At 42.1% G+C, this 13,479-nt stretch overlaps 1 protein-coding gene across 2 annotated transcripts in view; it reads right to left on the bottom strand.

Moving 5' to 3' along the window:
- SPATA16 (spermatogenesis associated 16) overlaps window positions 1–13,479 on the bottom strand; it is a 79,722-nt gene that overhangs the window by 15,229 nt on the left and 51,014 nt on the right. For both annotated transcript variants that reach the window (XM_015871962.2, XM_015871963.2), the window contains exons 6-8: window positions 6,221–6,368; window positions 3,585–3,731; window positions 3,263–3,375 (exon numbers count right to left, since the gene is read on the bottom strand). In XM_015871962.2, the coding sequence (XP_015727448.1) occupies window positions 3,263–3,375; window positions 3,585–3,731; window positions 6,221–6,368 (408 nt within the window). The remainder of the gene's footprint in view (window positions 1–3,262; window positions 3,376–3,584; window positions 3,732–6,220; window positions 6,369–13,479) is intronic.

The following is a 13,479-nucleotide window of genomic DNA, read 5'->3' as shown; positions in this document are numbered from 1 at the left end:
CAGAAAGAGAAAGTAAATAACTGCTGCTGGCAGGAGAAAAAAAACCCACAGGGAACTGAACCACATGATGAGAATTATATGAAGGATAGCAGGATTCAAGGGGCTATAAGCTGTAGTAAAAAACATAATAAAGTGGCCAAGCAATCAGATGGAGATGAAACCAGCTCGGGTAGGTGCAGTGAAGGTTAAGCAAAGAGCGAGCATTAATAGACACTTCAGTGGAAAAGAGTAGGCTCCTTTAGTAATGTGTTCCTTCAGGTACTGAGAATCTGGGGATGGAATCCTGCTTTTTGCTTTTCTCTATAGTTAAGATAGGAGTCATCCCTTATGCTACTTCTGCTTATGAAGCTGAATTGCTGAGTGCCAGGAGTGCTAAAACAAAGAGAAATAGCTGATCAGCTGGGGATCTCGTATCCATCAGCCCTAAGTGCACCAACTTTGCAAAGGTTTGCGGTGCCCCTTAGAAGTTCCTGATCATTGTGGTGTCCACACTGCTATTTTTCAGCTCAAAATTGGGATGAACTTATGCTTTGCAAACTGTTCTGAGTGTGTTGCAGTAACGGGCAGAAAAATCTGTCATTCTATTTCTCTAATGCCCTTGGTATGCTCCAGAAAATGTTTGTTCTGAAATTTGAGTGTAGTGAATGCTTTACTTCTATTAAGAAAACATAGACAAGAAAACAATCAGATCAGTACGTGTGCCTATAGTGCTGTGGACCTTATGGCAGGTTGTGAGCAGTCTAACAAGCCCTGCTCCCCCTCTGCTTCTCCTGTAAAGCAGTGCTATGTGCCATTGACGTGGGAGAAAGGCTGTGTACAAAGCAGAAAGAACAAGTCTAGTAAAGCCACTTGATAGAACAACTGCTTGTCAGCACCGGTAATCTGGGTCATGTTATGAGTAGGTGGAAGTCTGACTGATACAGCTTAAGGGAAATAACCTCTGGGTCAGTGAACACATTTCTGGGCAGCTGAGGGCTGTGGAGTTTGCCACCAGTAGCAATGACAGCACATGGGACCAGGCTGCTGCACCCTCCCTTCTGCCTCTTGCTTTACAGCGCACAAATGTCCCTTTGAGCTGAATGGGGCCGGCTGTTCTTTATGATGATGAGAGGGCAAATGAGAAATGCTCTGCTTTTTTGAATGTTAGCTTCATGTCTCACCGACAGTCGTGTGTGTACAAATCGTATAATTAACTGTAAGCTGTGGAGCTGCAAAAGGGAGCTGGCAGAACTGGTATCGAGCGTGTTGCCATCGCTTAATAAGCTCTTCTTCAGCACTGAGATGCTTTGGTGGAAAAAATTGTATTAGGAGAAGCATGGAGTGCATGTTTGCATTTGCAGATGAAGGTGGAAAGGAATCTTCTCTTCGTTGTTCCTGTGTGCTATTAAAAATAAATATCTTCCTTTATTGTCTTAAGGCAAGTTGTAAAGCTAATGCCTGTATTCGAAGTTCATCTCACAAATGTCCTTAGTTCCACTTGGATGTGATGGATGGCTGGTGGAATCATAATTCTAACTTGAGGAGGATTCTGGAATACTGTCAAGGAAACAAAGGTGGCCAAATCTCTGCCAGGCCCACAGAGATTTTAATCACCAGCAGCAGATCAGCTCTGGCTCTGTGCCTATCCATGTTATCAGGTATAATTCACTCTGCCAGTTGCTCTTTGGGTCAGATGCTCTGTCTTGCTTGGATAATTCATTGCTATAAATCTGAAGGTGTAGTGAATGTGTTTCTACCAATAATGGGTGTGGCATTGGCAGCTGGTTGCTCTAAACCAGCAATAAGTCCTTCTACCTTGGGGTTTTTCCCCTCTCCATTAAAGCTCCCATACTGGTGCCCTGGTGGATGCTTGTAGACTCATTGGTGCAAATTATATTATAGAATGGAGCGATTAGAGGGAATCCAAAAGATATCCCAATTTAAAATTTTTCTGATAAGTAGAAAATGAATAGCCATGATATTAGAACCTTGCCTCTGAAAACTCAGCATCATGACAAAAGAGGCAAAAAAAAAAAAAGGTCAAAAACCAACCAGCCAGACCCTGGAGTTGTACTGGGGCTCTATGAAGGACTGGGGTTTTATTCTCCACCTGTTTGCACTTCTGGCTTTGTAGCTGTTGGAAGCACAATGCACTCAGCAATAGCAGCTATTTCACTTCTGCAAAGATGCCTCTCCTATCAGCCTGAACGCCAGTCCCCAGGGCCTCGGTCAGCCAGAAGAAGCAGCCTGTGACTTTGGGAAGGAACAGGGAAGCAGCAGCTGTGTGTTTCCTGGGGCTGCGTGCCTTCAGGCCACAGCAATGCGTTGAGTGCCCGTTTTGGCACTGCGCTGAGCACCTTCACCTCCCACTAAGCCTGTGAGTTCAAGCGCTTAGATTGTTTCAGCAGCAGCTCTCTGAGATTAAATGAGACACAGATTCCCCAAATACCCAACTAATGTTTCTTCCTTGCTAGGGGTTGCTAAGTAGCAGATTTATTTTTTTTTTTTTCTGAAAACCTCCTATCTGGTATCAAAACCTAAGAATATAAATCCTGTGATTTGCTAAGACACCCTTGATGAGGAAATGGCTCTGATTCCTGCAACACACAGAAAACTGAAAAATGGTTATTGCTAGGGAAAAAGCGTTAACATTAGCATTTACAATCTGTGGAGGAGAGGCTTCTTCCACTTATTTTCAGGAGAATAATTTCAGAATTGAATTAAAACAGTCTAGTCTACATGCAAATTTGATTTTTGACCTTTTGTGCTAATCAAAAGCCACAGTGCTAAAAAGCTGTGTACATTATTGCAGAAAGTATGGGCTAGAATTAACTACTATACCTTCAATATGTTTGTAACAGATTTGAAGGTTATTTCACATACTTTATTAAGCAACGATCAAGATCTAAATCGCTAGAAATGCTTCAAGTAGTGATTATTAACTCTTAATGGAGAGCCTTGTGATGTGTGTAGAGTACTACGGGAGTTAAATACACAGAGTAATTTCGGTGGTTATGTAGAGTAGGGATATTATATAATTGGACATAAAGATTTGAGAAAATCAAATGCAAAGTAATTTTAAACTGGATGCACTTAAACAACTAGGGCTACTTTTTAAAAGTACCTAAACCCCAACTGAACTCTATTTCTACTGCAATTTGCTGAGCATTGCTGGCCAGAGGAGGAGGATGCACAGGATGAACTGCCCAGCAAGAAATGCATGTTTTTCCTATGCACTGACACACAAACACAGAGTAAAGAAGTAAGGGAAGGATGTACCCACTGTTAATTTGGTGCTTCTTATAAAATCCATGACTGGCATGATCTGTTTCCCAACGGTCTCCCATTGTCTTCTCAGTTCTTCCTCTGGGATAGGGCTGAAAGGTGCTTTGCAGTCTAGGAAATGAAAGCACAAATGTGTGTGCTATGTTTATTTGTGTGTGTTTTGGTTAGTGGACCTATGGGTAAACTGGAGCAGAGGAGAGGCTGATGGAGGCAGGGATACAGGCACAGAGAAATGGAACCACAGCCCTGCTCCCATCGCTCAGGAAAGGATTGAGGAGGTCACTCCTGAGCTATGACAGCTATTAAGCAAGTTGGCGTACCTGAAAAGATTGGCAGCTTTCTACTTGGCAGCTTTTCCAAGTTCTTTCCAATTTGTTTGTTTCTGAAACCCAGAGTGAGAAAGTACTGCTGGGGAGGGGAGGAAGACCACTCAGTCGTCTGTGGCAAAATATGAAGTCCATGAGGATCTGGGAAATGAAAACAGAAATAATTTTCAGTCAGATTTCTTTTCAGCTGCAATAGAAGGGTTTTGTTTTGTTTTGTTAAAGGAAAAGGTAGGGTGTGTAAGAAGGAAAGAGATGAAATCCAGAAGGTTGCCAAAATGAAGATGCTTCCAATAAAACCCCATCCAGCTGCAAGGGGGTTCTGAAATCCCAGACTTTGCAGCCTTTCCCACCAAAGCTTACATTTTGCTGATGCGCTGGATAAAACTTGCTCTTTCTGTTTATGCACTTTTCAGTGCTGATCACCCAAAGCATTAATAACTCAACGTTCCATTAAATGTAACATCCTTATTTTTTAACTGCAAAACAAGTTGTTTGCTGAATTTACAAAGCTCCATTTCCTACAGCTTTGTGCTTTTACTGTCACCACTGCCACAGTGGTATGTGTTTGTGAGGGGTCCTGCCAGAACCCAGTGAGTCTGCTGCCCTAACCTGAGTGAGGACCGATGCTCCGAGCGAGAGCATAAACCACCTTTTCTTGGGGAACTACACCAGCTCTTTCCTTTCTCTCCTTCCCTTGCAAAAAATAAACCTAGATTGAATGTCAGTGTCACTTTCTACAAAGGAGTGCTCTGTTTTCAGTGAGCTCTGCTTTTAAGATGCCAGGCTGCGCGGTCACAGTGACAAATGGAGAACCCCATTTGGAGCTCCCCGGCCTTACCCGTACATAAATCAAAGCGAGTGGACCTGATATTTCCCTCGCAGCTGCTCAGCTTCTGATGGATCCTCAATTTTGAAACAAACTGCATTGTATGCTTGGATTTAAATGCATGTCTGCTTCTCTTCCTTGGCAATAAGGAAAAATTTGAAATCAATCCAGTCCTCGCTTTATAGCAGGACTTAGACTGAAGTTGGATGAGTGATTGCTGTGGAGTGGGAAGGTTATTTAAGATAGCGTCTTCACGAGGTGTTTGGTATTTCAAACCCACTGCTGAGAGGGGACTTGGCTCATGTTTTTCATTTCACCTCTGCAATGAATGGACATGCAGGGTGGTACAATGCTGACAATGGGTGCAACCCCTTCCTTGAGGCATTTATTTTATTGGGTGCTGTGGTTTTGGGCCACGTCTGAGTAGATGAGCTGAGAAACACTTTTTGCTTAGTTGACTTCAGTGGACGTTGCTGTGAGTTGAGGCCAGGAAGGGGAGCCAAGTCCGTTTCTAGGACAAAGAAAGGGAGGTTGGGAGACTCTCACCTCCCTGATAGCTGTGGTGGGAGCTGTGCGGCAGCCCCCAGGGCTCTTGCTCAGCACCTCCCACATGTTGTACTCTCAGAACCCCAATCCCCATATTAGCTGTTTTTTTTATTTAGAAGCCAAGATACAATATACATTATTGTGATTATAGCAGCCCCATTTCATTCCTAGAAACCAGTGATCCCTGTACCTGTACTCAAAGAAACTTGTGTAAGATTGGAATAAATTTTAGCAACAGAATTTCTAAGCAAACACCCTTGAGGGCAGAACTGGTTCTATTCAATCTGTTTCGTCATTGATTGAAGTACTATAGGACCAAAGTCTTTCATCCTGTTGGTTTTTTTCCTTCCTTCGTACCATACGAGTGAGGAAGTGCCTGATGATGCTTTCAGAAACATCCAGTGATTTATGAACACAACTGAATTTCAGTGCAACGCTTGCACGCTTTTGTTGTGTATGTGCTTTACTCTTGCTATAAAATGAAGGGGTGATGTGAAATATGATTTATTTATTTATTTTTTCAAAATCATATTCAAGGAGTTTTATTTTATGTTGTCTTTAATGCCGATACTTTTGTCCCTGGAACCTCTCAAGAAAGTCACATCAGCAAGTAGATGGTTGACAGGGGCTTTATGACCTCCATGATAAATCCCATTTTCCCTTTTTAAGCAGTCCCAAAACTACTGCCAGAAACCTAATGCAGGGACACTTGCAAAACACAGTCTAGTTTTATGCTGGTTTCCTAAAGGCAAACAAAATATACAAACCAAAAAATACCTGGCTATCTGTTCCCATTCCCACAGCTGAGGTGCTCTCAAGGGTGGCCATCCCTCCACTACTACTCATAGAAGGAAGGAGGTTCTTGGAAAGTGAAGGGCCTACTGTTGGGCCAATTACTGATGGCAAACCACCGAGACAGGAATGAACCTGAGACTTGCTGTTGCCACAAGACACTGCAAAAGTGCTGTTGAACAAAAGAGCTCTTGTAATAATGAGATTCAACTACTGAAACATGAGGCTTCATGGATAAAAATAGTCTTTGTGGGGATTTGCAGTGTAAAGTCTATGCTTTAGCTAAGTACTCATTTGATTACCTAAATCATGTACAATCATACAGCAAATCTCAGAAGTTAATTTTCCCCACTGAAATGTAGGAAATGCAAAGGCTCAAGCTCCAGACTCCAAAACTCATTTTTAAGTCAGCCACACACAGACAAACAGTATACAGTGCTTAACAGCATGTGAAATCTGCTGTTACCTGTAAAGATGTGCTGCGTGTAGCCAGGGTGCTTTTTAGTGAACGCGTCTGTCATCTTGTCTCTGTTGTCAACCTTGACTTTTGTCACAAATGGTGTGTACATAACTGAAAAAGATTCTTCCCTGGTGATGGCTTCTTCAATCATAGCCTAAAAAGGGGGAAATAAACGACACATTTTATGTTGGTTAACGGCTACTTAGAAAAAAAGGAAAGAAAAATAATTACTTCCACAGATGATATTTTTCTTTAATAATTGCACAGTCGTGCAAAGATAACGTATTTGGGTCTTGAATATTAATTAGAAAGGAATTTAAATTAGTTCCAGAAAACACTGCCTATCTATACTCAGAAAATCAATTTAACGGAGAAAGAACATTTGTAAACAGTTCTCAGTGCAGCGCGCCTATGTCTTCAATGAGAAGAAAAGTATTAGATAAATTATCTTTTAGATGAAAAGAAAAAGTGGTTCTCTGCTCTTTGAAGGTCACATCTTTCATTTGAGGGTTTTATTCAGTCCTTGGGAGCTGGTTAAACAATACTAAGCATTTGTATTACCCCTTGGGTTGGCATGAATCAAACACTGTGTCTATATGGAGTATTAGTCTTAAAATATTGCATTCAAACACCATTTACATCAAGAGTAAAATTCACTCCTGTGCAGAGGGCAGCACGAAGCTTATGAACCTTGCCATCCTTTAAAAATGACTGGAATGATGCATTATGCTGACCTTATGCAGAGAGGTGGATTTTACACTCAGTGGACCCCCAATGAATTGGTGCTGGAGCTGCTTGGAGGAGCAACCAGCCTGGAAACTCAGCATTTCTATTGGTCAGGGCAAATGAGGTTTAGCTGGGATTCCTTCTGGGATGGGGTTACTGTGAGACCACGCTGAGCTCTGCTTTGGGCTGCTTCTGTTTCTAACAAAGAACTGATATGGGCAGTCCTTTCTGGAAACTGGAAGAGGAGTAAGACTTCATTAATCTATCTTAGCAAAAGTGTGAACATGGTTAATAGAGTCAATAATAACATAACTTTGGTAGAGATGAATGGCAAAGCATGAAAGGAGATGTGGATGTGGCACTGAGGGCCATAGTTTAGTGACGGGACACGTAAGATCAGACTGATAGTTGGACTTGATGAACTTGAATATCTTTTTCAACTTACATGGGTATATGATAAAAGGTGTGTGTGTGTGTATATATATGTACAAAGGTGTTTGGATTTCCCATATCATAGGGTGTATTGGTATGGGATTCATTTGGTGTTTTATTGACAAATCCTCATTTTTGTTCTTTTGTTTTGTTTGGTATTCTACTTATTTTGTATAGCTTGGGAGCCATTTTCTAATCGGGATTAATATGAGTGCATGAACGTGTTTCTGGATGCATCCATATGTTTCACGTATATAGAGTGAGGCAGTGAAATGAAAATGTGAGCAGTTGGACCAGGCAAGCTCCATCCTCTGCAGGATTGGGGAATGGCTTTACTGGCATTCGTCTGCAAAGTTTGGTTTTGGCTTTATTACCCTTCAGGATAGTTCAAGGTCACACCTATAATATCTTTGCATTGCCTTGTAGCCAAGGCTGCTCTGAACAGCATGCAGATAGTGACTGGCTCAGAGGGCAGTAACGGCAAAATGTCAGCCAAAGGGAAAAAAAAGAGATCTGTAGTTTCTGGTCAATACTGCAACCGAAGGTATTATTATTACCCAGGAGCATAATACCCTGGACATAAGACCCTGGACATAGATGCTACTTGGTTTATTATCCTCTTGGATTTTTATGGGCTAAAGACTTGAAGGACATAAAACTTCAGACCATAAAAACTTTGGAGCAGAAAACTTTATACGATGAAATCCCTGAGGACTTTGCTGCTTAAGCCTTTATGCACTGAAGTCCACACCTCTGGATGACCAGGAGATGGAGATACCTTGCAGAACAGTGTCTGTCAGGCTGAACCCTGTGCAGTTACCCAAGGTGCAGACAATTGTGGAGATCATTACAAAGGCTCCAATGGACTTCCAACAGAGTACTTGGGGAGAGGATGGGGCAATTGTTTTTTCCCATTTGCATGTGATTTGGTGTTTTTCTGTCTGAAGGAAAAGGTCATCACATAGTGTTACACTCCAGACCTCAGCTCCAGTAGAATTAGGAAAAGAGAAGACATTCAGATGAGCTTGAACCGTATGAAAGAGCTCCTTTAACAATGTACAGTATTGGAAGGACTATGATAGACATGAGTACATTGAATATGGTAGTCTACCTGAGCAGTGGAAAAATCTATTGCTTCAGTGAAGTTACAGTCATTCTCTTCAGAAGACACTGCAGCATAATGTGATGATAGGAAAAGTTTCATTTTTGTTGCAGGACTGACTCATGCTCTGCTTTGTCAGGAGGTTTACATCTCTGTTTTGGAAGTGTGGGCAATCAGAGAAAGCCTACGTAGAGACCGTGTGGAGACAAAGTGTCTAAGGAGTATTTATATTGTCAGCACTCCTACTAAAATAGCAATTATTTTTTGCATGAAACAAAAGCACTTGTGAAGTTTGAGAGTTGTCCATGCTGTTATGGGAGTTAAAGAACCAGAAGACGTTCTGAAACAAAGGTGTTTTTAACAAGGATTTGAGCATATATTTGACCCAATACCTCATGCCCCTCTTCTCTGAGCCTCTCAGTGCTGCAGTGCTTTTATTTGGTGATGTTACAGACCTTATGATAAAACCTAAGCTTTAGCCTAAACAAACTTGTATTGTCCCTTCAGCAGAATTCTGTTCAGCCCATAGTACAAGTACATGAAGAAACAAAGTTTTCACATGCCAACATGTTATTGCAAATGATGCAACTTCAGTACTTTCATGAAACTTTTACTGTTTTGCCTTCTTAGGGCAGACAATGCACAAAAGAAGAAAAAGTGGCACTGTAGCAGCAAATTCTTCCTAACAGTGACAGCAGCTTTCCCTGCTACAGTCCCTAACCATAATCCTCTTTAACTACAGAAAGGTTTAATTTGGAAAATCCAATTATCTTGACATCTAGAATTATCCAAAAATTTAGATATCTTTCTAGTGCCTTATCTTGCAGCTGCAGTGCATACTCAGCCACTGTCTCATTTACATTACAACAGGAACTGATGCTTTTATTGATGATTTTTATTAATGTAGTGATACCAGGCAGGGTAAAGCCATTAGCCTCTTCTACGAACTGCTTCCACTCTTAGGCTGGTAGTTAGAATTATGGGAGCACTGCGGTGCAACCTATGAGCTTTTCTCTATATCTTTCCAACCATAAAGCAGTGTCTGGCAGCCCCGCCACTAAGTCTGTTGCTGTTGTGATATGAATATTTTCTCACCAGCAAGATCTTCTTACATTAGTTTTATTTTTTTCCTTTCTGTGGGAAAAATAAGCAGAGGGAATGCCAGAACGTATCCTTTTCTCAATATGTTTATGGTACGAATAAATCACGCATTATACAATAGATGAGAACTTTCTGCTTATCTGCCATGTAATGCCTCCCCATTAATGTAGGTCACATCAACTATCAGCTTATTTAGGTTCTTAAGTTATTAACGAATTTAAGTCTCTGTGAGCTGTTTTGCATGCAGCACATTCTGGAAGCGGATTTGCAGAGCATCGCGGCGATAGCCCCATGGATTCTGCTGAGCTCTGAAAGACAGGCAGGAGTATTGCACATAGGTTACCTTAGGCTTCAAGATCTGTTTGATTTTCCGGTAGGTGTCTCTTTATGTTTTCAGAGGGAAGAAATCCATGCTTTATATTTTTCCAAAGAGATCTTTATTCATTAAAGAAATAGCCAAAGAGCACAGAGGGTGTAGAAAATCGTGGAATCTCATAATGGTTGGGTTGGAGGGGACCTTAAAGTGTAGTTCCAACCCCTGTGCCATGGGTAGGATTGCCAGTCACCAGATCAGGCTGCCCAGGGCCCATCCATGGCCTTGGGCACCTCCAGGGATGGGGCACCCACAGCTCTGGGCAGCAGTGCCAGGGCCTCACTGCCCTCTGAGCAAAAAAATTCTCCCTAACATCCAATCTAAATCTCCCCTTCTTGAGTTTAAGGCCATTTAAAGCAAAGCTGGTCTAGTCGAGCAAGCCCTTTGATGGATCAGGGATCCATGCATCAGGGATGTATGGTGGTGTCCAGCCAGGCCAGTGAGGTAGTAGACATGAAAATCAAAGACCCCGTGTGAACTTCTTGAAGCTATTGGTCAAAATCCCAATCCATTCCTTAAGAACAAGGGAGATTTTATGGTGAGAGATAGCCTAATTCCAACAGAGTGACCCACCACCTTCTGCTCTCAGCAGATTGTCCAGCATCAGAAGCCTTTTGCCATCTCCATGTGGCTCCTGCTTTGTCAGGAGTGGCTTACAGTTTAACCAGCAGCTCTCTGTGAGTAGGGGAAATGAATAGCTTGGGTGGTCTGGGCTCAGATCTCAACTGAGACAGGCTGAGGTAAAGGCTGAGCATGACTCAGTACTTTACATCAGTGCTATTGGATGCAGTAGCCAGAGTCTGGATGCTGAAGGCATTTGGTGATTTGGGCCTGTGCTCAGGAGACAAGAGAAGGCCCTGGCAAGAAAGCAGTCATGGGAGAAGGGGGGGGGGGCACTTGTTGTAGGGGCTTTTTGTTGCCTTTAGCACCAGAAGATGAGAAAAGAAAAAGGAGAGAAAGGAAATAAAAATGCAGAAATGAACAGAAAGAGATGTCGGTCCTACCTAACACTGAGCTCAACAGTTTTTGGGAACTTGACTTAAATGTGAAGAGATGAATCAGACAGCCAGAGATGGCGACTGATGTGGTTAGCCTGTAAAATGGACAGCACTGTTCAAAGGGGCAGCAAAAAATCATGCCTGAGTCATTGCAATAGCCAACTACTTTATGAGGCTGAATGGCTGCTAATTTAGTAGAGGACAAGTTGGCTGTATATAGAGTTGTTTCTGAAAAGGGACTTTATCTCTTTATGTGTGATGTCCTCTGTAGTTCTTCAAGAGCAGATGTACAAATGGAAAACCACACAGCCAGTAACAGTGCTGGGAACAGCACAAGCTCCTGCCTCTAGCTTCAGCTTCCCAAAGAAAGGAGATGGGGTACAAAGAAAAGGAAGAGGATAATGAGCATGTAGCTTTCTAAGGACCTTTGCAACTTGAAGGAACAATAAGGGCCCGAGAACAGCTCAAAATGGCTGGATTTCAACACTGATTTCTCAGGTTCCCTTTGTAAGTCTTAAAGCTCTGCCTTGCAACCCAGCAAAAGCCATAATGAATAGAGTGAGGTATGTGCATTACTTTGGAGCTGCTTCTTGGGATTTTTCAGTAGTATGGGGCTTTGCTGGCCAGGTTGCTCTTGATGAACATCTTTGAGGCATGATTTATGGTGCTTTATTAACAGTGAAAGCTTTAATTGCTTGTTATTTTGATTCAGACTGGGATTTCAACAGCTACAAGCAAGGGATGTTTTGCCTATTACATTCAGCTGGTCTTTAATAGAAAAATCTTTCCTGAAATTAGAGACAATTAATCCATCTGTTTTAATAAGTGTGGCACTTAAGCTAGTAACTTCTCTTGTCTTGTAAATATAATCCAAGCAACACTTGTTCTACCATGAAGTGTCTGGCACTAGAAAAATAGAAGCAGGTAGAAAATATATGAAGGTAGATATTATTAAAGAAGAAAGTATAAAAAAAAACCAAAAAAAAAAACCAACCACGTTCCTTGGTATTGTACATGCAGAATTGTTCCTAGAATGGAAATATCAGCAATAACAACAGCAATAACAACCTCCCAAATCAGTATCAACACGACAGAAACTCTCTGTTGTATTATTTTATTTGCCTTATCAATTCAGATTTCAATTACTTCATATTTTAGCTTGTGTACCTGAGGATAGAATGGAGCTGATTTCTGCAGCTTGGGAGTTATGTCTTACAAGTAGTGTACTCCAAAGCCAGAATGATTGAATCCCTGAGATGGCATATACAGAGAATGTACGCCCAGAAAAATCTTAACAGCTTTAATTTTAGCAAGTCCTTTCATCCACAATGCAAAGGGAACATAGGGAATCCATGAAGAGGTCAGGAGCTGCACATGGGACACCTGGCTACCACCACAGCATCTTAAGAACAAACTGGTCTTCCTGCTTATGGGCCAAAATCTTTTTGTTCTTCTAAAGTGGAAGGTGAAGAAAGAAATTATATCACAATTTTCCACCAGGCAGTGATGAGCTTGATGATTTAAGGCAAGTATTGTCCTTCAAAACAGCCAGGGAGACAGAAGAGGGAGGATCACTTGCTGATTTTATAAAGAAACATGCCAAAATTCAAAATTAATTCTTAAAGCAACAACAAACTGCACAAAGCTCTGGGACAATTGAGACTTAGGCAAATTAGGCATTTCTTGTACTTACTGCCTAATAGGAGGCATTAAACTCAATGGGATTTTCCCCCCAGATTTGATTAAAGAAGGAACTTTTCTGCAGCAAAGTGTAACACAGCATGATCTGCTGAGATAGCCTTGAGAATTAACGAGAAATATGTTTTCTCAGTGATATGATGGCCAGGTCGCCCAGGGAGGCTGCCTGTCAGCTCCTATCAGTCATCCCATCAGGAGAACTGCAGAACATCCCCTGCCTGTGCCAGCCTGCAAACCTGATGCTCCAGAGCAGTGTGGGTCAGGCGTGAGTGCAAGGACAACTGACTGCTGGGGAGGAGATGCTGGCTACTGAGAGCTTTCCTCTCTTAGTGTTCTTGTCTGGGGTTGTCACCCTGCAAGGTGTGAGATAAAGCTGAGGTCTACAGAAGCTGACAGCATCCATCGCCGCAGTGTAGGTGTTCAGCCACCTCGCAGGGCCGAGTGCTTTATTTATTGTTTGCTTTACTGTATGATCTGTGTGTCGCTCTGTGCTTGCAATAGCAGCAGCCCAGGATTTTGAACTGGAAACCCTCAACGTTCATAACAGCAACAAGAGGGAAAAGCAAATGTCTTAATACCAAAGCCTCCATGTCAGCTACTGCATGTGCCAGAGGCTTTCTCTGTGACGTTGAATTCAGCTGACAGAAATACTCTCAGAAAGATGGGCTTGTGAGGTGTGTGGAGGAGGCACAGCTCCAGTATTGTCAGTGTGCTAAGAGCAGCCTGACGATAGCTGCAATCTTGGCCAAAGCGCTGAGGTTTTGCATCTCATTATACAAAAGACAATCCAAGTCCAGGTTGCTGCAAAGCAAATTAAAGGACTTCCTTTGAGCTG

This window comes from Coturnix japonica, chromosome 9 (assembly GCF_001577835.2).
Source record: "Coturnix japonica isolate 7356 chromosome 9, Coturnix japonica 2.1, whole genome shotgun sequence".
NCBI lineage: Eukaryota > Metazoa > Chordata > Aves > Galliformes > Phasianidae > Coturnix > Coturnix japonica.
The sequence above is the reverse complement of the archived record's forward strand: the minus strand, read 5'-3'. Positions and strand labels throughout refer to the sequence as shown.